A 23,659-nucleotide genomic window follows, 5' to 3' on the forward strand; every position below is an offset into this window, starting at 1 on the left:
ACTAAAACAAATAGCATACCCTCCAACATTTATCTGATGAAAATAGGGACATCCTATAGCAGATAAAAGGTAAAGGTAAAGGGACCCCTGACCATTAGGTCCAGTTGTGACCGACTCTGGGGTTGCAGTGCTCATCTCACTTTATTGGTCGAGCGAGCCGGTGTACAGCTTCCGGGTCATGTGGCCAGCAGGACTAAGCCACTTCTGGCGAACCACAGCAGCGCACAGATATGCCGTTTACCTTCCCGCCGAAGCGGTACCTATTTATCTACTTGCATTTTTGGCGTGCTTTTAAACTGCTAGGTTGGCAGGAGCAGGGACCAAGCAACGGACGCTCACCCCGTCGCGGGGATTTGAACCGCCGACCTTCTGATCGGCAAGTCCTAGGCTCTGTGGTTTAACCCACAGCGCCACCCGCGTCCCTAGCAGATAGATATAGCTAAATATCTGTCTTATGCAAGACCCCGGTATTATTTCCTTCGCCTTCCCCCCTAAGAAACATCAAATAGATATTGTACCATCACCATCAACACCACCTTGGGGAGACGGGACAACATGACACCATTTTGTCTATTGTGAAACATGATAACTAAAGGCTGATAATAATCTGTTTTTGTGCGCTACTGGTGCATATATATATATATATATATATATATATATATATATATGTGTGTGTGTGTGTGTGTGTGTGTCTGTGTGTGTGTGTGTGTGTGTGTGTATATACAGAGGTACAGAAATATGGGTGTACATACCTGGAACAGATGAGGGCAGTGGAGGGTGGGAAAAGAAGGAATGAGGGAAGGGAAGTAAAAATAGAGGACAGAAACAGTCTGTCAGGCTCTGCCGACTGATGTGTGGATGGCATAGGGCTGAACAGCAACAACTATCCAAACAGAATGCGGAAGCTAAAATGCCACAGAGAGAGAGAGACCTGAACAACCCTTTTGTAAAATAAAAGCCCCCCCCCCCCAATTTATGGGCTATGAAGTTCACAGGGAGATAGAAACCTGAGGACATCATATTGAGCCTTCAGAAACTTCTTGATTTTTCTCCTTCCAGCCAAATAGTTCTACCAAACCCAGAAGAATCTTGATTGCAACCATGGACGGACTACCGTTATTCACTACTGTTGTTTTAAACTTTTAACCACACATCGAAATCTATTTTAAAAAGCAGGTTACACTTAAATCCGCCTCTTTCTTCAAGGAGTTCATAGTGTTTTAAGATTGGCTGGTCGTTTATCCATCTCCAAAAAAGTGGAAATGCATCATTATAGGGTCATCGAGTCCAACCCTCTGCAATGCAGGACTCTCAGCTAAAGCATCATTGACAGGTGGCCATCAAACCTCTGCTTAAAAGCCTTCAAGGAAGGAGAGTCCACCACCTTCCAGGTGTCCGGATACAGTGGAACCTCGAGTTAAGTACTTAATTTGTTCCGGAGGTCTGTTCTTAACCTGAAACTGTTCTTAACCTGAAGCACCACTTTAGCTAATGGGGCCTCCCGCTGCCACCGCGCCGCCGGAGCACGATTTCTGTTCTCATCCTGAAGCAAAGTTCTTAACCCGAGGTACTATTTCTGGGTTAGCGGAGTCTGTAACCTGAAGCGTATGTAACCCGAGGTACCACTGTATTGTTATCAAGGGACATGAGTACATCCATCTGCCTTTGTGAATGGGCCTGAAAGCTTTCTACCAGGCGTTCCTGCTGCGATGGGTTAGGCCGGGATGTCATTTTAGGGGGAGAGATTTTTTGATGAAAAAAGGCATGCTCTTTGCAAAATATACTATATCACAGCATAAAAGGTATCTCCCTGATGGTTTGTTGTTGTTTTTTAACTTCCTAGTTTTCAAATGACTTAAGATTTTGACAGATTTTTTCCTGAACGCCTGGGGTCAAAAGAAAGCAATTTAAAACCACTGTTGTTGAGACATTTCATTCCCAATCTGCTAGACAGAGCCAGACACAGATCATGCTGACAGGTGGGTGTCCTGCCCAGCCCCCAGCCCCCAAAATCCTGGCTACACCCAGGGCTGGATTTAGATTTGATTAGGACCTAGCTACTAAAGCTGATGGAGCTGTTTAAATGTCCAGCTGTCCTTTGTCAACAACAAATTGTCATTTGTTGTTGTTCTTTTGGTGTTGAATATATTGCATAGCTGTCAACCTCCCCTTTTCTTGCAAGGAATGTTATTTGGGATAAGGGAATTTCCCTTAAAAAAAGGGAAACGTTGACAGCTATGATATATGCTATAGGGTAATTTATGGACCTAATAGGTATATAAACCCATAACAAAATATGTATTTTATCAAAGTACATCCAGTGTTTTTTCCCCTTTAATTTTTTTGATGGGGCCCCAAGAGAGTGGGGCCCTAAACTATAGCTAAAATCCGGCACTGGTTACGCCCATGGCTGTTCGCAATGCCTTCCTTTCTGCGCGCGCCTCCCCAACGGGCTGCAAAATTAACTTTTCGCTCCACCCCGTCGAAAGCGAGATCGCTTAAAAGGGCAATGCCAGGCTCGCGCGGCCGAGTTGAACTGAATGGGCCTTACTTCTGAGCAAAAGGTGGCGGAGCCCTGCGCCTCCTCTGGCTAAGCCGGGCCTGTCGCCGGTGGCCCTTTTAAAAGGAGCGAGAGCGCATTCGCGCGCCATTTGGAATCCGGGAGGCGCGAGGAAGTCGGCGGCGCGGACCGGGAGGCGCTGCTGCTGCTGCTGCTGCTTCTCCTCCTCCCGGTGCAAAGTTAGGGCGGGAAACGACGCCGGTGCAGATGGAGCGGCTCGCGCGGGGCGGGTAAATATGGTGGTTTGGGGAGGCCGCGGTTCAGGTTCGCAAGGCGCATTGCTTGGGAAATGCGCGCAGCCTGGCGCTACCCAGCTGCAGCCCGGTTGGTATTTGCTAGGGAACAAGGACAGTGGTACCTCGGGTTACAGACGCTTCAGGCTACATACGCTTCAGGTTACAGACTCCGCAAACCCAGAAATAGTACCTCGGGTTAAGAACTTTGGTTCAGGATGAGAACAGAAATCGTGCTCCGGCGGCGCGGCAGCAGCAGGAGGCCCCATTAGCTAAAGTGGTGCTTCAGGTTAAGAACAGTTTCAGGTTAAGAACGGACCTCCGGAACGAATTATGTACTTAACCCGAGGTACCACTGTAATGTGGTGGGGGTGGGGGTGCCGGCAGGCAGTGTTACAATATGGCCTTGCCCTATCCAAGATGGAAGGGTAGCTCTGTCAGAACAAGTCACAACTTCTTTTGAAATGAATCCCACTGGCTTGGGTAGAACTTAGTTCCCAAGAGGGTTGTTGTGATATATTTGGTCATCCCCCCCCCCCCCATTTTCCTGCAGATTCATGTTTGTGTACACATGCTTTAAATTTTAGTTAAAGGGGGAAGAGAAAATAATCCCAAAGCATGTTGAAGCTTCTAAATACAGTGGTGCCTCGGGTTACATACGCTTCAGGTTACAGACTCGGCTGACCCAGAAATAGTACCTCGGGTTAAGAACTTTGCTTCAGGATGAGAACAGAAATCGTGCTCCGGCGGCAGCAGGAGGCCCCATTAGCTAAAGTGGTGCTTCAGGTTAAGAACAGTTTCAGGTTAAGAACGGACCCCCGGAACAAATTAAGTACTTAACCCGAGGTACCACTGTAGTATGGATGGGGGGGGGGGACTAAGTCTGAGGTGTTTCTGCTGGCAACCTGGAGAAGGAGCTTGGGTTTGGGCGGAGGGTCCGGATGGGGGCATTAAGAGCACTCAGATGCCGTTAGTCAACCTTGTTGGCCTTGGCAGTGGTGAGGTTTTTTGGGGAGGTGGGGGGACCGCAGCTTTAGCAGCCCGCTCTGCGTCATCAACTGTATTGGGGGCAAGAGCCCCTATTCCTGTTGTTGTTTAGTCATGTCCAACTCTTCGTGACCCCCTGGACCATATCAGGCCAGGCACTCCTGTCTTCCACTGCCTCCCGCAGTTTGGTCAATCTCATGCTGGTAGCTTCGAGAACACTGTCCAACCATCTCGTTCTCTGTCGTCCCCTTCTCCTTGTGCCCTCCATCTTTCCCAACATCGGGGTCTTTTCCAGGGAGTCTTCTCTTCTCATGAGGTGGCCAAAGTATTGGAGCCTCAGCTTCAGGATCTGTCCTTCCTGTGAGCACTCAGAGCTGATTTCCTTCAGAATGGGGAGGTTTGATCTTCTTGCAGTCCATGGGACTCTCAAGAGTCTCCTCCAGCACCGTAATTCAAAAGCATCAATTCTTCGGTGATCAGCCTTCTTTATGGTCCACCTCTCACTTCCATACATCACTACTGGGAAAACCATAGCTTTAACTGGGCGACCTCAAAACCAATAAAAGTTTGTAAAGAATGTATTTCCGGCTGCAAGAAAGGGGCGCGGATGTGTTGGCATGCCAAGATCTGCGTGCTGTACAAAGGCTTGTCACTCATACTTCTATGTTCTGTGCCCCCCCTTTATGATTAGATTGCCTAAATTATGCCGATAAAGGCTGAATGCGTGTTCTCCTCCAAAGCTTTCACGCGAAAACAGCATGATGAGACAGCATTGGTTCTCCTTTGCGTGATGAGCTGTTTTATTAGTTGCGAAAAGCACGCTGCAGCCGGATTTTTTTTTAAAAAAACACACACTTTCCACCCCTGGCAGTGATTTGTTGGTTTTTGGTCACCCAAGGAATGGGGGCGTTTCTCCCCCCCACAACATAAGCAAGCATTGTGCGGACCCGGAGACGTAACGGGAGCGTTGCGCTTGCAGATGTTATATTCTGAGGATGGAGATTTGTGTGAGAGAGGAGCAGACTTCTCGCCAGGCATTCGCGCTACCTGCCAATAACCTCGCGGCCGCTTAAAGCCCACCGATTCCCCCCGGTGGGATTTCAACAGCTAGCTGGGTGCCGTAGCTCCTGGGATTTGCAAAACGAGGGCGCGCGCGTTTCGCAGAGCCTTGCCTCCCTCTTGCAAGCCTTGCTGCAGGTTGCTCCTGCCCTTTTCCCGCCTTCGCCCTTCCTATAGGTGCTCGGGAGGTTTTAAATTTCGCAGGAAGGCAGGACTCGCGCACGCGTCTCCCTGGCACGGCACCGAAGGCCTCTTCCCGCGCCGAGCAACTTCCGCTTGCGCGGAGGCTGTCATTGGCGGCTGCTCGGCTTTGCTACTTTGCGAGCATCTTGAAAACCCTGGAGACGCCGGATCTCTCCACACACCCTCCCCGCGCTCTGTTTTCGGTTTTTCTTGGAGATCCTAACAACACGGGGGAGACTTCTCTTTTTAAATAGCAGTAGTAATAATTTCAGGACACCCCCCCCCCCCAGACCTTGCAAAGATTTCCTATATTCCATCTGCTCCAGATTAAGGACCCCGGGTTAAATCCAGGTAAGGAACACTTTTTCTGCCGTCCTTGTAAAACTACTCGGAGTTGTTTTGTTTCGCTCTTGAGGTAGCTGCTTTTTGTGATTGCCGTGGCAAGGACTCTGATGGAAGATAAAGAGGACATTACTGTACTTGGTCAAGACAACTAAAGCGGTTGCTAACCAGTTTAGTGTACTTCTGGAGTTGATCATTGGAAGTAATAAATGCATTTCAACGTGTGTGTGTGTGTGTGTGTGTGTCCCACCCTCCATCATTTATTTCAAACGTGTCTCCAACTTCTCATTTGTCATTTCTCTAGGTATTGCTTCTGCTGAAGGGAGTTTTTCCCAGCACTCAAAAGCAAAATATTTGTATCTTTGGGGAAATGCAATCTGTATTGCTAGGTGCCCACAACACCTTTTAGCATTCTGTTGTTCACAGCACCCTGAATGGATTGAAGGTGCAGGAGCAGTAGGAATGCCTACTAGTATAGATGAGCAGCAGCACTACTTATAATTCTACATGTTTTGTATTTTTTTTATTGCAAGCTGCTGTGAGGACATTGGAGTTAAAAAGTGTGTGTGGGGGGGATATAAACAAATTTTGCCATCTCTTCTTGCCTGGGCAGAGCATTAACTTTTCGTTTTTGCTCCTTTAAATTCTGAGAGTTCAGTACTTGTAAAATTGTGCAATATTTGGTTGTTTTATTAAAATAGGAATAACTGTTCGTCCTCATCTTTTTCCATCTCTTTAGCCATATAATCCTGTTCTGCTTCCATTACATTGTAACCGGCTACAGCTGTCCTACTGATGGTGATCAACACTGACACAAGTATAGAGTTAAATTTACATTATTCTTCTCTTCCCTCCCTCAGTTTTACATTCACATCAATCCTGTGAGGTAGGTTGCACTGTGAGACTATGACTGGCCCAAGGACAGCCAGTAAACTTCATTGAGGAGTCTGCAGTCCTAATCTCCCGTACTTGGTACTACTTGGTTGTTGTTGTTTAGTCGTTTAGTCGTGTCTGTCTCTTCGTGACCCCCTGGACCAGAGCACACCAGGCACTCCTGTCTTCCACTGCCTCCCGCAGTTTGATCAAACTCATGCTGGTAGCTTCGAGAACACTGTCCAACCATCTCGTCCTCTGTTGTCCCCTTCTCCTTGTGCCCTCCATCTTTCCCAACATCAGGGTCTTTTCCAGGGAGTCTTCTCTTCTCATGAGGTGGCCAAAGTATTGGAGCCTCAGCTTCACGATCTGTCCTTCCAGAGAGAGAGAGAGAATGCCTCCACTGATTTATTTGGGAAGATTTAAAAGCTAATTCAAATAATTCTTTTAAGTAGTGTGTGTAAGGATAACTGACTTCAGGGGGCTTCCAAGTGTCTTTAAGGCAGCATTCCCATCCTGTGGATGTTGAAGAAGTCTTACTTATGAGTAAAATTGCATAGGCTAGCATTGGAGAGTGGGGGAGGCATATACTATGGTGTTTTTGTCCTCCCATTTTAAGTGATTCACTTGACTCAAGGCTCTTTTGGTACTTTTCGGCGAGTGACAGTTTTCATTATTCAACACCTTGAGAGGCTGTGCAATGAGCCCCACGGGCCCCCTTCCTTTCCCTTCTCCCTCCTGCAGCCTCCCCGCACTGCTAGGTGTTCAAAAGGAACGCTAGCATTATTATCACATGCAAGTGCCCAGCGTTGCCTTCCACTCCTGTCACGTTGCTTTTCTATATTCCTTTCTCGCCTGCTTTCGCTGCTCACGTGCGCATGCCGGCTGCAGAAATGGAGGTGTGATGATCCAAGTAGGATTGGTTGCTGGGTTTCCCCGGCAGCAAGCAATTTGTCGCTTCTTCGCTCCCTGCTTAATTTCACGAACTTGTAAATATACGTGGCTTGCTCTGTTGCTTGCAGCTTTATTCAAACCTGTTGCTGTTTCAATCCCTCTGGGGATCTGTATGATTTGCATAGAATATTAGGTGGCATTTGCTGTCTCTTCTCCTCAGTTCACAGGCATGTGTGTGAAGACTTTGGCTGGATATGCAAATCGGTTGCTTTCCAATTCTTGATGCCCACTCGGCTGTGATGGAAGTAAGCTATTTGCCCTTTCTAAAATTCAGCTGATTTGGAGAAGGAACTTCCGAGTGAACTCTTGTACCTTGCAAGCTGATGAATCTGCCCTAGCCTATAAAAATCCCGGCGAGATTATGTGTTTTGGGGGGGGGGAGGGAGGTCTGTGCCACAGCTGTACAATGCAGAGTTCTAAGACTGCAAAAACCACTGAGTGCAACAGGAAAAATGTTTCTGTGTGCACCAGCAGTAGGGCTGGTTTTCAACATCACAATATATCACCAGCTAAACGTTGTGATAGGGACGCGGGTGGCGCTGTGGGTTAAACCACAGAGCCTAGGACTTGCCGATCAGAAGGTCGGCGGTTCGAATCCCCGCGACGGGGTGAGCGCCCGTTGCTCAGTCCCTGCTCCTGCCAACCTAGCAGTTTGAAAGCATGTCAAAGTGCAAGTAGATAAATAGGTACCGCTCTGGCGGGAAGGCAAATGGCGTTTCCGTGCACTGCTCTGGTTCGCCAGAAGCGGCTTAGTCATGCTGGGCACATGACCTAGAAGCTGTACGCCGGCACCCTCGGCCAAGAAAGCGAGATGAGCACCGCAACCCCAGAGTCGGTCACGACTGGACCTAATGGTCAGGGATCCCTTTACCTTTACCTTTTTAAACGTTGTGATATATCCGTATATCACAATGTCTGACATAAGGATGGAACTATGTAGAGGCAAAAAGTAGGGCTTGGGCGTTCAACATCGTGATATATCACTAGCTAAACAGCGCGATGTAGCATCACAATTCGCGATATGTGACCAGATCAAAAGTTATGAAACCGTTATTACGCTATGGACATCAAGCTGGTTTTGGATGATATATTGCCCAGCCCTAGTGTGTGAATTAAAAATAGCTGGGGGAGTCTGCAGTACCCCCTTCCCCCATGCACACTGGGACTAGTCCCCCTCCATCTAGATATCTGATCACCTTGTGAGTACTGATGGAATCAAGGTAGCTCATGATTGTCTTGTATTTTCACATGTGAAACATGCAGGAATAGTTTGCAGAACAGTAATCTACCATAGGTTATTTGAGGAGGGCTTCAGTACATGCTGGTGATGGTTGGAAATGGGGTAAACTGCATGAGTTGTGCAAAATGCTTGCAAATGGGAGAGATTCGACGTGTTGTCGTTGGCCCTGTAAGTTCTGCCACGCATGGGCAAAATTTGATTTGGAGACAAAAGGAGTACGTTTTTCTGGCCATCTTAAAATGATGCCTTGTCTCTTTTGAAACCCCTTATGCTGATCCATCAATGTTGTGCTGGGGGTGGAGCTGCTTTCTTGACCCACTTTACATTCACTGGCTTTTGTTAGCGCACAGTGGTGCGGAGAGCAGTTGAGAATGCGGCCTGTTATGCAACTCAGGTACACCTTTCCTGGTAGGCTATTGACTTTCTCATACTTCCCCAGGGGGCCAGTTTCCTTGGAAATTTGAATGAAACTAGGCCCCAGTCACCTGCGGGGAGGAGCAAGAAATCACATGTGAGCTATGGCTCACAGGGTGCCTGAATAAGCCACGGTGTGCAGGGTTGTTTTGGATCTGTGTGGTTGCATTGTAAGAACTGAGGCCAGTGAGGGTTGAAAACAGTTTTCCTAGGGATTCTCATCATCTTCATTTTACTCCAAATCTCAAGAAAAATCCAGGTTCCTTGTACCCCCCACAGACCTACCTGTGCACACAACAATTCTTCCTTTCCTTCTTCTTTTAGTTTTACTTCATTTTAACTGCAAACTCAAAGAGATAGGAAAGTTACCAGTTGTGTGCACCATCTTTTATATAGGGCTTTGCCCCCCCCCCCGATGTTGTTGAACTCCATCTCCCATCGTCATGGACCGTTGGCCGTGCTGGTTGGGAGCCCAGTAACACCTCAAAAGTCACAGGTCCTCCCTATTCTCCTGGGTTATAACACTTTGCATATGTCATCCCCATCCTTAAAACAATCCCTGTATGGTAGGTTAGCGTTTTGTCCATACTGGAGATGGAGGTGAGTCACAGCTCGCCCAAATCCGCATAATTATGATGCAAGAATTATACAGTGGTACCTTGGGTTACATACGCTTCAGGTTACATACGCTACAGGTTACAGACTCTGCTAACCCAGAAATAGTACCTCGGGTTAAGACCTTTGCTTCAGGATGAGAACAGAAATTGTGCTCTGGCGGTGCGGCGGCAGCAGGAGGCCCCATTAGCTAAAGTGGTGCTTCAGGTTAAGAACAGTTTCAGCTTAAGAACGGACCTCCGGAACGAATTAAGTACTTAACCCAGTCCTTTTCCCTGAATTTTGTAGTGGTTCAAAGAGATCTACCTGCTGCTGTTCATGTTCATGTTATCACACAGAGTAGCTGCCTTAAGTAAAGGAGCAAAATGAAGTGGCCTCTGTGGAGATTCTGGTTCCAAGATGCTGCATCTTTTGGTTTTGAAATGCAGGAGGTGACAAGGTTCAAGCCTGACCGGGAGCCATGCTGCATAACCTCAGATGGTGGGTGTGACTGATCTTCAGTGGAAGATCTGCACTCCCCTGCGGGCATCTCCTTGCATAATTATGATTGCTTCACATGTTCCAGGATTAAGCCCTGGGTTTCAGGGTAGGTTTTGAGGCAGAGCCTGATTCAGAGCACTGGGCCTAGACCCATAGGAAGGGAAGGATTCAGTGTTAACAGGCCATTTAGAGTGTTTTAGAAAGGCCTGCTCAGCCATTAGGCAGGGTGCCTCAGGCAGCAGAAGCCCCCAAAGCAGCGCCAACACCTGCGCCAGTTTCGGGTGAGATCACATCCATTTGGGGTGAGAGCTCACCCCAAATCAGCACGATCTCGCCTGAAATCGACACGGATGCAGCACAGCGGTTGCGGCAAGCAGTAGCGGCGACAGGTCTGGTGGCGGCAGTGTTAGAAACTCAGAGATGTAATCTTTGTTGTTGTTGTTTAGTCGCGTCCGACTCTTCATGACCCCATGGACCAGAACACGCCAGGCACTCCTGTCTTCCACTGCCTCCCGCAGTTTGGTCAAACTCATTCGAGAACACTGTCCAACCATCTCGTCCTCTGTCGTCCCCTTCTCCTTGTGCCCTCCATCTTTCCCAACATCAGGGGCTTTTCCAGGGAGTCTTCTCTTCTCATGAGGTGGCCAAAGTATTGGAGCCTCAGCTTCAGGATCTGTCCTTCCAGTGAGCACTCAGGGCTGATTTCCTTAAGAATGGATACGTTTGATCTTCTTGCAGTCCATGGGACTCTCAAGAGTCTCCTCCAGCACCATAATTCAAAAGCATTAATTCTTCGGCGATATAGATACAAGCTAGGCGCCGATTGTCTCCTTAAACCAGGATTATAGTTGGCAAAGCAGGCTGCCTAGTTGCCATTTTTGGGGCCGGACAGTTCAAAAAGCTGTATTTTTCAATACGACTTTTAGGTTCCTGAAATTCATTCCGATGGTGCCGATAATATATACCCAATAGAGTTCTACAGGATGTGGTTGCTAGTGTGTGAAAACAGTCGAGATTCAAGGACCCCTCAGGCTCGCACCTCGAGATAGTGGAGACGTCAGGCACCTGGGCATCTTCACCTGGTCGCAAGTGTGCTTGGCGCCTGGGTAATTTTGAACAGTGGTCAGCCTGCCCCTAGAGTGTTGGTCTGACTTGCCAATTCTCCATAACGAGACTTCAAGCTGCCGCTTGCCAGAGGTTGTGCTAAGATGTCAAAATCCCAGTCTTCACCCACTGAATATTGCATCCACCTAGCCAAGACACCCCAGAGGTATTTGAGCATGAGTCTTAAGTTACCGTATTTTTTGCTCTATAAGACTCACTTTTCCCCTCCTAAAAAGTAAGGGGAAATGTGTGTGCGTCTTATGGAGCGAATGCAGGCTGCGCAGCTATCCCAGAAGCCAGAACAGCAAGAGGGATTGCTGCTTTCACTGCGCAGCGATCCCTCTTGCTGTTCTGGCTTCCGAGATTCAGAATATTTTTTTCCCCTTGTTTTCCTCCTCCAAAAACTAGGTGCGTCTTGTGGTCTGGTGTGTCTTATAGGGCGAAAAATATGGTATGTGGTTGCAGAAGAGGTTTGGGCTCCCAAACATTTCTCCTCAACTTGCACACACACATACTCCCTGCTGCATAGTGACCTGGGTTATCGTGACATCCTAGAGACACTGGAAAGTAGGTTAGAATTCTGCAGCGCTTTGTGTAAGTGGGCCAGTTACACAAAACAGGTTACGTCCTGTCATTTCGAAATCAGTGTGACCTCCAGTAGCGGTGGATTGGGGTGAGTTAAGAAGGGGTTGCCTTGTCAAGAAGTGGGTGGAGAAAACGCATCTCCTTTTCCTGCTCCTCTTTAGCAGCTCAAAATTTTGCCAGTTGTCTGCAGTCTTCTAGTTCCCAGCAGCTTCTCTCTTTCCCTCTCGTCTTAAAAGTTCCAGGAATTTTGGAAGCAGTCCAGCTGCATTTGCCTGAGGAGTTTGCGTGCATGAAGCCCCAGGAACCGGAAGGTTCTGCTGGTAAAATAAACTTACACAGGAGTAACGTGAGAAATCCCTTCTTTCTGATCTGTAGGCTAGGAAAGGAGTTTTAGCTGTCCTCCTCCTCTTGATCTTCTTCATGGTTCTATAAGGCTGTGGCAGTTCTGTGATATCTCTGCTTCAATAGCCTTGGCTATTGGAAAAACCGAGGTTCAGGGCATGGGTAGGCGATAGCAGAAGCTTTTCTGAAGATCTATAGTCAATTTGCATGGAAATCTTAGTTTGCTGTAGAGAAGACCTATGCAACAGCTCTGCCTATTTTAGCATGCTTTAGCTTCTGAGCAAAGGGTCTGCGGATTTTGGATGAGATTAATAGCCAAGCATTGTTTCCGGTGAAGTGCCACTTTTTCGCTTGTTGACCTGCAGAGACAAGGTAAGTCTCGTTTGCATCCCCTGGCAGGGGACAAGTAGCAGCTGTAGCACGTTTACGGCAACCTTTCTTGTCCATCCCATGACGCTGGTTGGTGCAGTGTCCCAGCAAACTAGCTTAAATGTCCGTTCACCTGCTGGTGGTAATATTTGAGGATCACAGCTTCTGAAGTTTGCTAATTGCATGGGAGAGGGGGGCAGGGAGCTGCAGTTAGCTAATTTGGGGGGTAATAAAGGGACACGGGTGGCGCTGTGGGTTAAACCACAGAGTCTAGAGCTTGCTGATCAGAAGGTTGGCGGTTCGAATCCCCGCGACGGGGTGAGCTCCCGTTGCTCGGTCCCTGCTCCTGCCAACCTAGCAGTTCGAAACCACGTCAAAGTTCTAGTAGATAAATAGGTACCACTCCGGCGGGAATGTAAACAGTGTTTCCGTGCGCTGCTCTGGTTCGCCAGAAGCGGCTTACTCATGCTGGCCACATGACCGGGAAAGCTGTACGCCGGCTCCCTCGGCCAATAAAGCGAGATGAGCGCCGCAACCCCAGAGTCAGTCACGACTGGACCTAATGGTCAGGGGTCCCTTTACCAAAAGGGAAGAGAATTGCATAGCAATAGGAGAACATGGATTGTATGAACCCGATCTCCTAATGTGGCCAAACAAGGGTGGTCTTGGTTGTGTCTGCCTGATAGCCAATTAGTAGGTAATCAGTTTGGCGTCTGTTGATTCTGCATTTGCAAAGAATTGTGAATTTTTGCTTGGTTGTGTGACTACTGCAGTTGGGAGACTTAGGCTCTTGAGACCATTCCTTTAAAAAAAAAAAAGCTGTGTGGATAAACATGAGTTCACATAGTCATTTAAGATCAGGCATAGGCAAAAGCCAGCCCTCCAAATGTTTGGGACTACAATTCCCATCATCCCTGACCACTGGTCCTGTTAGCTAGGGATGATGGGAATTGTAGTCCCAAACATCTGGAGAGCCGGAGTTTGCCTATGCCTGCTTAAGATGGTTGTTCTGTGGATCCTAGGCAATGGATTTGTATCTCATTCGGGAGACTATAGAAGAGTGTTGTATTAATTTTTTGTAGCCAACGTGTATTTATATAGAGAATGACACGTTGCAGAATACGCCTGCGAAAAACCGTCAGGGCCATCCCTCTGACTTTCAACACTGCCCTCAGTAATTACTTGGGCCACACAGAAAGTGGCATGTGCCGTAAAAGGTTTATCAACATCTGGGGGTGTGAGAGGGAGTGTATGAGAACTATGTGGTATTTTATTTCCTTTCTCCAGATTTTGAGATAATGGCAAGAGTTGGTACCAGCTTTTCTTGCTTGCTGAAGCCAGACATACTGTACATTGTTTATTTTATTTTTTGCATTTGCATTCCTTATTTTCCACCCTCAATGTGCCATATATGTTTTATCCCCACCCTCAGTTAATTCCCACAACAACCGATGTAGGTTAGGCGACAGAGTGGGGATTTGAACCCTAGCCTCATAGCCCAGAGCAGAACAATCAGCAGGAAAAGGAGGGGTCATCAAGGAGGACTGCGCTTCAAAATATTAAATTTGAGAACAATGTGAGAAAAGCCCCCTGCGTGATTATAGAAATAAGTAATGGTCAAATAAAACAAGATAGTGAGTTATACCAGCGACTGACTGATCGCCAGAGGAGATTGTTAATATCAGGATTGGAAAATTGTGAAGTAATAAAGAAGATAGCAGAAAGATAAAGGATGGGCATTTGGCTTTTGAAATCCAGAACACGGGAAGTCCCACTGAAGTTAATTAATTCGGGTTATATAATTGGCTATTTATTTATTTTTTGAATGTGGAAAGATTTGGTTTGAATTTGTTATTAATATGAATGTTTTTTTTAATTGGAAAATGAATAAAAATTATTTACAAAAAAGAGGGGGGAAGAACCCTAGCCTTGTGAGTTTTTTTTTTATACATACATTTTTATTAGTTTTTAACATATTAATTAACATTCATACAACAGAACTTCACATCTTATACAATATTTTTTGGACTTCCATCAACGCCTCTGATGATTTTCCGTTCTTATCATTTATTATGCATTTCTTAATTTCACATTACCTTTAATTATCTTTAACTAATACTTCTCCTCATTGTCTTTTTTGCAGTATTTCAAATAATCCACCTTGCAAAACTTATTGCAAACCTGCTAGCGTACTCTGTCCATCACAATTACTTTTCAAACGCAGTAGTCCGTAAATTTCCTCCAGTCTTCTGAGAATCTCTGGTCCCGCAGGTTTCGAATCTTTCCTGTTAGTTTATCTAATTCTGCATAGTCCCATCAATTTCATTCTCCATTCTTCTTTCGTCGGTAATTCTTCTTGCTTCCAGTTTTGTGCCAAAGCCTCGTGAGGTTCTAGTCCGACACAGTAACCCCTGGCAAGCCAGTGGCTGGATTTCTGCAGGCAACAAAAGCCGTTTTGTTTTACTGAGCTGCTGCCCTTTTTTGTGTGAATGACCATGCAACTCCATAGGGACGTGGGTGGCTCTGTGGGTTAAACCACAGAGCCTAGGACTTTGCCGATCAGAAGGTCGGCGGTTCGAATCCCCGCGACAAGGTGAGCTCCTATTGTTCGGTCCCTGCTCCTGCCAACCTAGCAGTTTGAAAGCACCTCAAAGTGCAAGTAGATAAATAGGTACTGCTCCGGCAGGAAGGTAAACAGCGTTTGCGTGTGCTGCTCTGGTTTGCCAGAAGCGGCTTAGTCCTGCTGGCCACATGACCCAGAAACTGTACACTGGCTCCCTCGGCCAATAAAGCGAGATGAGCACTGCAACCCCAGAGTCGGCCACGACTGGACCTAATGGTCAGGGGTCCCTTTACCTTTATGCAACTCCATGGCTTAACGTTGCTTCTGTTCTCCGCAGGCTCCCTTCTCTCACTTAGGCTGAGATTTATGGACTTGTACATGATGAATTGCGAACTCTTGGCGACGTGCAGTGCCCTGGGCTTCTTGGAAGGGGACACCTACCACAAAGAGCCGGATTGCTTAGGTGAGAGACCCCAGGGGGTAGCAGGTGTATATTGGAGGTTTAAAGGGTATGCCTGTCACAAGGAGACTCATTAATGGAGCCAGTTGATATGGGGATGTGGGCGGGGGATGCATTTTAGGGAAGCGTGTGATTTTTATACACTTAGAAAAACTGATTCGTCATAAGAGCACAAGACTCTTAATCTCAAGGTTGTGGGTTCAAGCCCCACCTTGGGCAAAGGATTCCTGCATTGCATTAATAATAATAATAATAATAATAATAATAATAATAATAATGTTGTTGTAATTTATATCCCGCCCATCTGGCTGGGTTTCCCCAGCCACTCTGTGCAGCTTGCAACATATACAAGAGAAACTCGGAAAATTAGAATATCGTGGAAAAGTTCATTTATTTCAGTAATTCAACTTAAAAGGTGAAATTGATATATGAGATAGACTCATGACTCACAAAGCGAGATATGTCAAGCCTTTATTTGTTATAATTGTGATGTTATAATTGTGGCTATTAAACAATAAATAACAATGATGTGTGTGTGTGTGTGTGTGTGTGTGTGTGTGTGTGTTTTAGTACCTCATGTTACATACGCTTCAGGTTACAGACTCCGCTAACCCAGAAATATTACCTCGGCTTAAGAACTTTGCTTCAGGATGAGAACAGAAATCCTGCTCTGGCAGCAGGAGGCCCCATTAGCTAAAGTGGTGCTTCAGGTTAAGAACAGTTTCAGGTTAAGTACGAACCTCCGGAACGCATTAAGTACTTAACCTGAGGTACCACTGTATTGTCAAGATAATCAGGGGTTTCTGTTTTCTCCATTTTAAAAAAAGGGCTTCTTCTTTTTGCAGCAATAATGTAACTTCTTGTATAACCTTGCTTAATTTTTAAGTGGTGGGACAGGAATTCCAGGTGCTTTTTTGTTTCACATCCTTTCCAATGTTGCTCCCACATAACCCTTCTCTCCCTGCCCATCTCTCTGTGTTCAGAGAGTGTGAAAGACTTGATCCGCTACCTGCGCCACGAAGATGAGACGAGGGATATTCGGCAGCAGCTGGGGGCAGCGCAGATTCTACAGAATGACCTGATCCCTATCATCGTCCAATACCCTCAAGACAAACAGCTCTTTGATGCTGTTATCAGGTAACCTGCGTGGGTGAGGGATGACTTGCTTGGCTCCTGTAGGTTTATTAAAACCCATACATTAATATTATAATAATCAGGAGCTCACCAAGTTAGCGGCTAAATATCTTTAGCTGGTTTTTTGTCGTCGAAACACATTGCAAATGTCTGATCTCCCTGGAGACCTAGAGATGTAATGTTAAACTGCTTTGCCTCTCATTTGACAAATGTTTTGTGTCACTGGGAAGGCGGTAATTCTGTATTGATTTGCTATGGATGTTTGTATGCGATGCCAATAAAAGGTTTGATGAAGGAATGAATATTATTCATGTACGTACAATGTTCCCTGACAGCGCTTTGATGAGAGACAGGTCTAATAACTCATTTCAGTCCAAAGCCTTGATTGTGAAGAAGTCGGAGGTCATGGTGTAAGGGTATACAATGCATAAATGAAATTGGGATACAGTCATACCTTGGATTAAAGTAGCTTCGGGATGAGTATTTTCGGGTTGCATGCTGCGGCGACCCAGAAGTAATGGAGTGCGTTACTTCCGGGTTTTGCCGCTCGCGCATGCGCAGATGGTCAAAATGATGTAATGCGCGGAAGCAGTGAATCGCAGCCCACAGACGCGGGTTGTGTTCACTTCAGGATGCGAACGGAACGAATCCCATTCGCATCCAGAGGTACCACTGTATATCTAAGGAGTGACCCTTTATAAGGAGATACAAAAATACTCTGAAAAAAGGAAGGCCTGCAAAAATTGTGACAGGAACTTTGATAAAGTTCCCAGCTTTCTTTAATTTTGATCTGCTTCATCTGTCGTGGAGCTACGGCCCGATGGCAAACCACCACTCTCAGATCTGTATAATTTGTGGCCCGCAAAGCTGAATGCAGCCCCCTAGGGACGCAATAAAGGGAAGAGTGGCAGTCAACCAAGTTTTATTCAGAATTAAAATGAACTTGGTCGTATTGATTCATTTCATTGGGTCTGCTCTGAGTAAGACTTGGTTGAATGCCACCTAGAGTTTCTTAAGATGAGTGTTCCTCCTGAGAGAGCCCTTTCCCTTGTGGCCATATACCTAGAATCATGGAATTGTAGAGTTTGAACCCAATGGTCATCTAGTCCAACCCCCTGCGATGCAGGAATCTCACCTAGACCATCCAACCTTAAAAACCTCCAAGGCGGAGAGTCCACCATCTCCCAAGGGAGTCCATTGCACTGTCAAACAGATCTTACCATCAGAAAGTTCTTCCCAGTGTTTATTCAGAATCCCCTTACTTGTAACGTGAATCCATTGGTTTGAGTCCTAACCCTCTAGAGCAGGAGAAAACAAGCTTGCTCCATCTTTCATGTGACAGCCCTTTACATATTTGAAGACGGCGATCATATTACCTCTCTGTCACCTCTTCTCCAGACTAAAATACCCAGCTTCCTTAGCTGTTCTTCATAAGGCTAGGTTTCCAGACCTTTGGTTGCCCTCTGAAAGCGGGATCCTGAATGTGGCTTTGCTTAATGGTCAGAAGAGATGGGCCTGTTTTTTTCCTACTATGAGAAAAGGTGCTTCTTTGTAATGCACTCTATAATTTTAAGACCTAAAATGAGTCCCAAAGACTGTATCATCTGCTGGTTTTAAACCTGGCTCTAGAAAGCCTCAGGTAAAATAATTTTTAGTTCTTCCTCCTTATTTCTCACATTCGCTCTCCTTGAACAGAGCAGATCAGCTAGTGGAATCTCTAGTTTTATCACTGGCAGCCTTAAGCAGAGAACCACTAGCCCCATCAAGGACTCCGTGAAGCTATTTCACAGTAATTGTTGGAGCCTCTTATTTTGTTTTCTTTTTCTCCTAGGTTAATGGTAAACCTAACCCAGCCAGCTGTCCTCTGCTTTGGCAAACTCCCCCAGGAAGCCAGCTTCCGACACCATTTCCTGCAAATCGTCTCTTATCTGCAGGCTTACAAAGAAGTGAGTGGTTCGTAGCAGGAGCTCGGCATACACTTGAGTAGGACCCTGGTGGGGACACATGCCCAACTGGCATGTTCCCTCCCTCCTGGTCGATTGTTCGGGAGCTCCCAAAGCTTTCTTCACCCCGAACATCACAGCGACCGATGCCAACAGACATCGGCACACTTAGCGATCTGCAGAGTTTGCGCAACTTGCGTGACAGACCTCAGCAACTCCGCATTTTGGCTAATCTACTTTATTTACATATTTACACACGGAGCACTGCAACATGCCTCCCTCTCTCTAGCATCAGACAGCAAAGACAAAAAAGAACAAAGGACAATAGTCCCACTTCAAGGAACACAGTAACACAAACATCCTGTCTCTGTCACTTCCCACTCTGTGGAGTCAAAACATACACAGTCACGTGATAGACAAAAATCTCTTGACTGCACTCATGGAGCAGGAATTCTAACAGTTCGTACTGGTGTCTCTCATCTTCCAATCCTTCCTGGGATCCATGTGGGACTGCCTTGTGTTTCTTGAGCAGCGGCGCTTCCTGTAGTCGTGCAGAATTCTGGCACACTCTCAGCTTTCTGGAAATAATGCTTTGCTGGATTCAGACTGAAGATGAGAGGGGAGGGGAGGAGCTGCAGCCTTCTGGGATAGAGGCCACTGACTTGAGGGCCTTGGAGACAGACTTGAGTTCAAGAAGGGATGGAGATCAACAGTGGGCAGGCTAGCGATGGGAAAGCGAGGATCTGCTTTTCTGGGGTTGAGCTCCCTCTAAAACAGTGGTTCTCAAACTTTTTTTTTTCCTTCTGGGCCACACTTTCAGAATAAAATTTGCTCTCACCACACCACATTTTTATTAATATTTTGGCCTTCGAGTAAGAGTCTGACCCAGCAGTCAGTCAGTCAGTTTTATTGCACATAGCCAAAGGCCGCCGCAGTGTACACAGAATCATTCAACAATTAAAAGAAAATACACTGGATTGATAGAAAAAAACTTAAAACATTTATATTATCAAGACATTACCTACTCTAAACAACTATAAAAGTACCTTAATATACAGATTAAGACATTAAACAATAAAAATTATAGGCTAAAATTATCACATGGCCACTAATCTATTAAAAAATAATGTTAATACAATGCAATTATATTCGAAGTTTGGTGATAAAGATAGAATATAGTTTGATGTAGATAGGGTCAAATAAATTCATCTCCTTTACAGTTAGTGCCTACCTTGGCTGTATAATTTGCTCTAATTTTCCAAGAGGCAGTTGCAAAGAGTGCTACACGCCAGGTCACATGCTTATCTGTGTCTGTGAGGAGATATAAAATCATGTCAGAGGGGTTCTGGCCAGGGGACCTTGTCATTATAGATGCTAAAAACCTTTCTCTTGCTTCGTTATATAAGGGGCAGCGCAAGATAAAATGCAAAGGTCCTCTACTACATCCCCTAACGCAAACACGTTTGTTTGTTGGTATGCCTCTGTGTCTCCCATCTCTATAAGCAGAGTTTATTGTATTTAATCGTAACTCTGTAAAAGCTTTCTGAAGTTGTACATTTTATTAATAAGAAATACATTGGAAAACAAAAGAGAAACAACTGCTAGCAGTGCTTGATTTATAGCATAGAATGCAACTGCTTTATACAGTGGTACCTTGGTTTACGAACTTAATCCGTTCCGGAAGTCCGTTCTTAAACCAAGGCGTGCTTTCCTGTAGCAGCGGGGGACTCAATTTACAAATGTAACACACTCAACAGGAAGCGGAACATGTTCTGCTTCCAAGGCAAAGTTCACAAACCAAAACACCTACTTCCGGGTTTGCAGTGTTCTTAATCCAAGTTGTTCATAAACTAAGCTGTTCTTAAACCATGGTACCACTGTAATATGATCATGGGACACCCAGAAAGCATTAAACAATGCAGCTACATAAGAACGTGAATAATTCCCCAAATATGAATAAGTTTTTCCTAGCACTGTGTGATTCGGGATTACAACTGGGCCTGCCCCTAGTATCACTGGATGCTCTTGCTCTTATCTATCCATATTCTGCAATGACAACAGAAATACCATATTTTTCACTCCATAAGATGCACTTTTTTTGCCCAGGAGCAAAAAGCAGATCAGGTTGTTTTTTTTTTTAAAGAGAAGACTAAAGCAATAAGGAGAGAAATTAGAAGAAAAGGAGGAGCAAAAAACTGCTCCAGCTAAGGAAAAGACACGAAGGCAAACAAGAGGGAAGGGAGTGTTGAAAGGAAACAGCTGATCGGTGTGATCCAAAGAGAAATAAGGGATGCTAGCGGAGGCTGCCTGGGAGTGGGGGACGTAAAAGCCCATGGATCCTCAGGATTTTTACATTGGGTCACCCCAAATTCACCATCAGATCACATAGCGTGTCCATGGCTACAGCCTGCACCAAAAAAATCACATACCCACTGTTGCGTGGGACCGCTGTGGCGCAAAAACGTGGTTACAAAGCACGGATCCACATGGATCCTCAGGATTTTTACATTGGGTCACCCCAAATTGACCATCAGATCACATGTCTGTGGCCACAGCATGAACCCCAAAAATCATACATCCGCTGTTTCGTTCAGAATTTTTTTTTTCTTGTTTTCCTCCTCTAAAAACTAGGTGCATCTTCCGGTCAGGTGCGTCTTATGGAGCGAAAAATATGCCGTGCTACACTATACTGCACCGAAACATTTAAATGTTTCTTTGATTGCCCTTGAACCTTCCTGCCATGCTTATCATCCTCTCCTGCCACACCGTCCGACAACCACTGCTCTAGGGGTGTTGTAAACAAAAATTGCCCTTTTCCCTTATGGGGTATCCAAGAGCCCATATAGAGTCCTTACATAGGTTCCCTATTGGTAGGAGAGAATAACAGAGGCCAACCAGAGAATATTGAGAAGCAAAGCAGCTAGTAAGCTTGAGCTTTATTGATCTGTTGCAACGGGGTGCTCCCCTCACCCGCAGGAGAGAGGAGGGACCCAGAAAAATGGCATGCAAGGCCTTATAAAGACTTGAAATTGCCACCCTGTAGATCAGGACCACCCCCAGAAACATCATACAAACATCACAGAAGGGGTGTAACCTAAGACCACTCCTCAGATACATCGCACCTACATCACAGAAAAGTCTGTCTAAAACAGAAATTTGAATATTGTTTTTCTCTTGTTGTTTATCTCCTGTCTGGCAGGTTACTTGATTGGATTGCCTGGGGAGCCTGGCCAGTCTTTTGTAATGATAAATACTTAGTTCCTGGGCCAGGTCAAAGGCTCACACCCTATTCAAACACAGACATACCCTTAAGACAGGATTTGTGAAGGAAAAGACAATGGGGAGGCTTTCCCACTTTGACCTCGCAGAGAAAACATTTGGTCAGTTTGGGACAGCTTGGGAATCAAAATGGTTCCAGGTCGGTCTTCATGTGCTGATCTATGTATGTGCTTGGTTGGTACGCTTATGAACATTACCATATATCTAAGGCCATAAAATTCCTATCACAGGGGAGACTAACACACTTCCTTCCCCACCTTGTAGGCGTTTGCCAACGAGAAGATCTTTGGGGTACTGAGTGAAAAGCTATATGACCTGCTGCAGCTGGTGAGTAGTACCGTTTTGGCCCCCAGTCCCAGAAGTGGCACTTTGTGGGGGACCCGATCCTCAAGTGCTAGGAGCCAGAAGGGATTTAGGGAATGGATGTGGAAGGGAACCAAAAAAGGGGGGTGGGAGGGCAAGGTTGGGTTTTGGGCAGAGGCAAAAAAGCTCTGCCCTGTGACCCACTTGTGTTGTGGGGGGTTTATATATGATGACCTGCCCCTTCCTTCCTTCCTTCCTTCCTGCCCCCAGGACTGGGAACAGCGTCAGGAGGAGGATAACCTCTTAATCGAGCGGATCCTGCTGCTGGTGCGCAATGTGCTGCATGTCCCGGCCGATCCCGATGAGGAGAAGGTACTCGCATGTCTGAAGGGTGGGCACCCAATTGCGGTCAGGCTGCTACTGGTCTAGGGCTTTGCCTGAAGGTGCGAAAGAAGCACCTGAGCTTTTGCAGAGGTTCACCTACCTGTATCTCTGCTTTCACAGTAGTCACTGCTTTGTGTTTTTTTTTTATACCCCGTTTTAGGGTGAATTACTGTACTTTTCCGTGTACAAAATGAGGTTTTATATTTTAAAAACGTGTTTAAAAATTGGGGGGGTTGTCTTATACAGTGTTACCTCAGGTTAAAATTCAAATTCAAATTTTATTAAACGGTCACAGACCAGATTAACTCGTACAGCTAGTCATCGAAACACAACACCGGAGAAAACAAAGGACAATTTCAATACAAATTAGGCCATAACAACAATTTAAAGTTAGACAGCATGTATAAAATTAAGTATTTGCCTTCTCCTGCATGTTGACATTGGAAAGCTCTTGTTTCCTGCGCCTAATAGCGGCTACACAGAATTTAGCAACATTGATCGTGATTTCAGGAACCCTATCTTCTACCAAGGCTCTCATACAATGGAGTTCTGGTTCATTTTTAAGCTTTTGTAGAACTGGGGCAATAAAGGTCAGGCGTAGATCCTCGTAATAACTACAGTGCAGCAATACATGCAAACTTGTTTCCACTTCCGATGAGCCACATGGGCAAACACGTGACTCATATGGTTTGCCCTCATATCTGCCTAACAGCAGGGCAGAGGGCAGAATTACCTCAGGTTACATACGCTTCAGGTTACATACGCTTCAGGTTACAGACTCCGCTAACCCAGAAATATTACTTCAGGATGAGAACAGAAATCGTGCAGCGGCAGCAGGAGGCCCTGTTAGCTAAAATGGTGCTTCAGGTTAAGAACAGTTTCAGGTTAAGAACGGACCTCCGGAATGAATTAAGTACTTAACCCGAGGTACCACTGTACACGGATAGTACACATAGGTGGGACTTGGTTTTTGTTGCTGTGGTGAGCTGGAGATTGTCAGCGGCTATTGGGTGTTTAATTGGTGGCTTCGGCAAGGGCCCCCTGCCCCTAAAAGCTCAACAGATCTGCGCAATCCTTTCCGTCTTATACATGGGGGCGTGTTATACACGGAAAAATACTGTATATAATAATGGCTTGACTTAGGCTTGACTTGAAGCAGAGGCTTGCTGGTTTACACATTCACATTATACGCACATCACTCCACATTCACCACGCTATCGTTAAATCTGCTGGATAAGGGGTGGAGGGGAACG

The 23,659-nt window shown here is 46.0% G+C and overlaps 1 protein-coding gene across 4 annotated transcripts in view; it reads left to right on the forward strand.

Moving 5' to 3' along the window:
- The first annotated feature begins 2,528 nt into the window (after nucleotides 1-2,528).
- The window catches only part of TIMELESS (timeless circadian regulator), a 58,631-nt gene continuing 37,500 nt past the window's right edge, over nucleotides 2,529-23,659 (forward strand). For 2 of the 4 annotated variants that reach the window (XM_083728822.1, XM_083728824.1), the window contains exons 1-6: nucleotides 2,529-2,790; nucleotides 15,241-15,366; nucleotides 16,347-16,500; nucleotides 18,329-18,443; nucleotides 21,984-22,046; nucleotides 22,293-22,394. In XM_083728822.1, the coding sequence (XP_083584948.1) occupies nucleotides 15,270-15,366; nucleotides 16,347-16,500; nucleotides 18,329-18,443; nucleotides 21,984-22,046; nucleotides 22,293-22,394 (531 nt within the window). In that variant the 5' untranslated portion in view covers nucleotides 2,529-2,790; nucleotides 15,241-15,269. Of the gene's footprint in view, nucleotides 2,791-5,048; nucleotides 5,374-15,240; nucleotides 15,367-16,346; nucleotides 16,501-18,328; nucleotides 18,444-21,983; nucleotides 22,047-22,292; nucleotides 22,395-23,659 lie in introns of those variants that run through there. The other 2 variants (XM_083728823.1, XM_083728825.1) reach the window with 2 other exon arrangements.

The sequence above is a fragment of the Podarcis gaigeae genome, assembly GCF_964106915.1.
Source record: "Podarcis gaigeae genome assembly, chromosome: 2".
NCBI classification, from domain to species: domain Eukaryota; kingdom Metazoa; phylum Chordata; class Lepidosauria; order Squamata; family Lacertidae; genus Podarcis; species Podarcis gaigeae.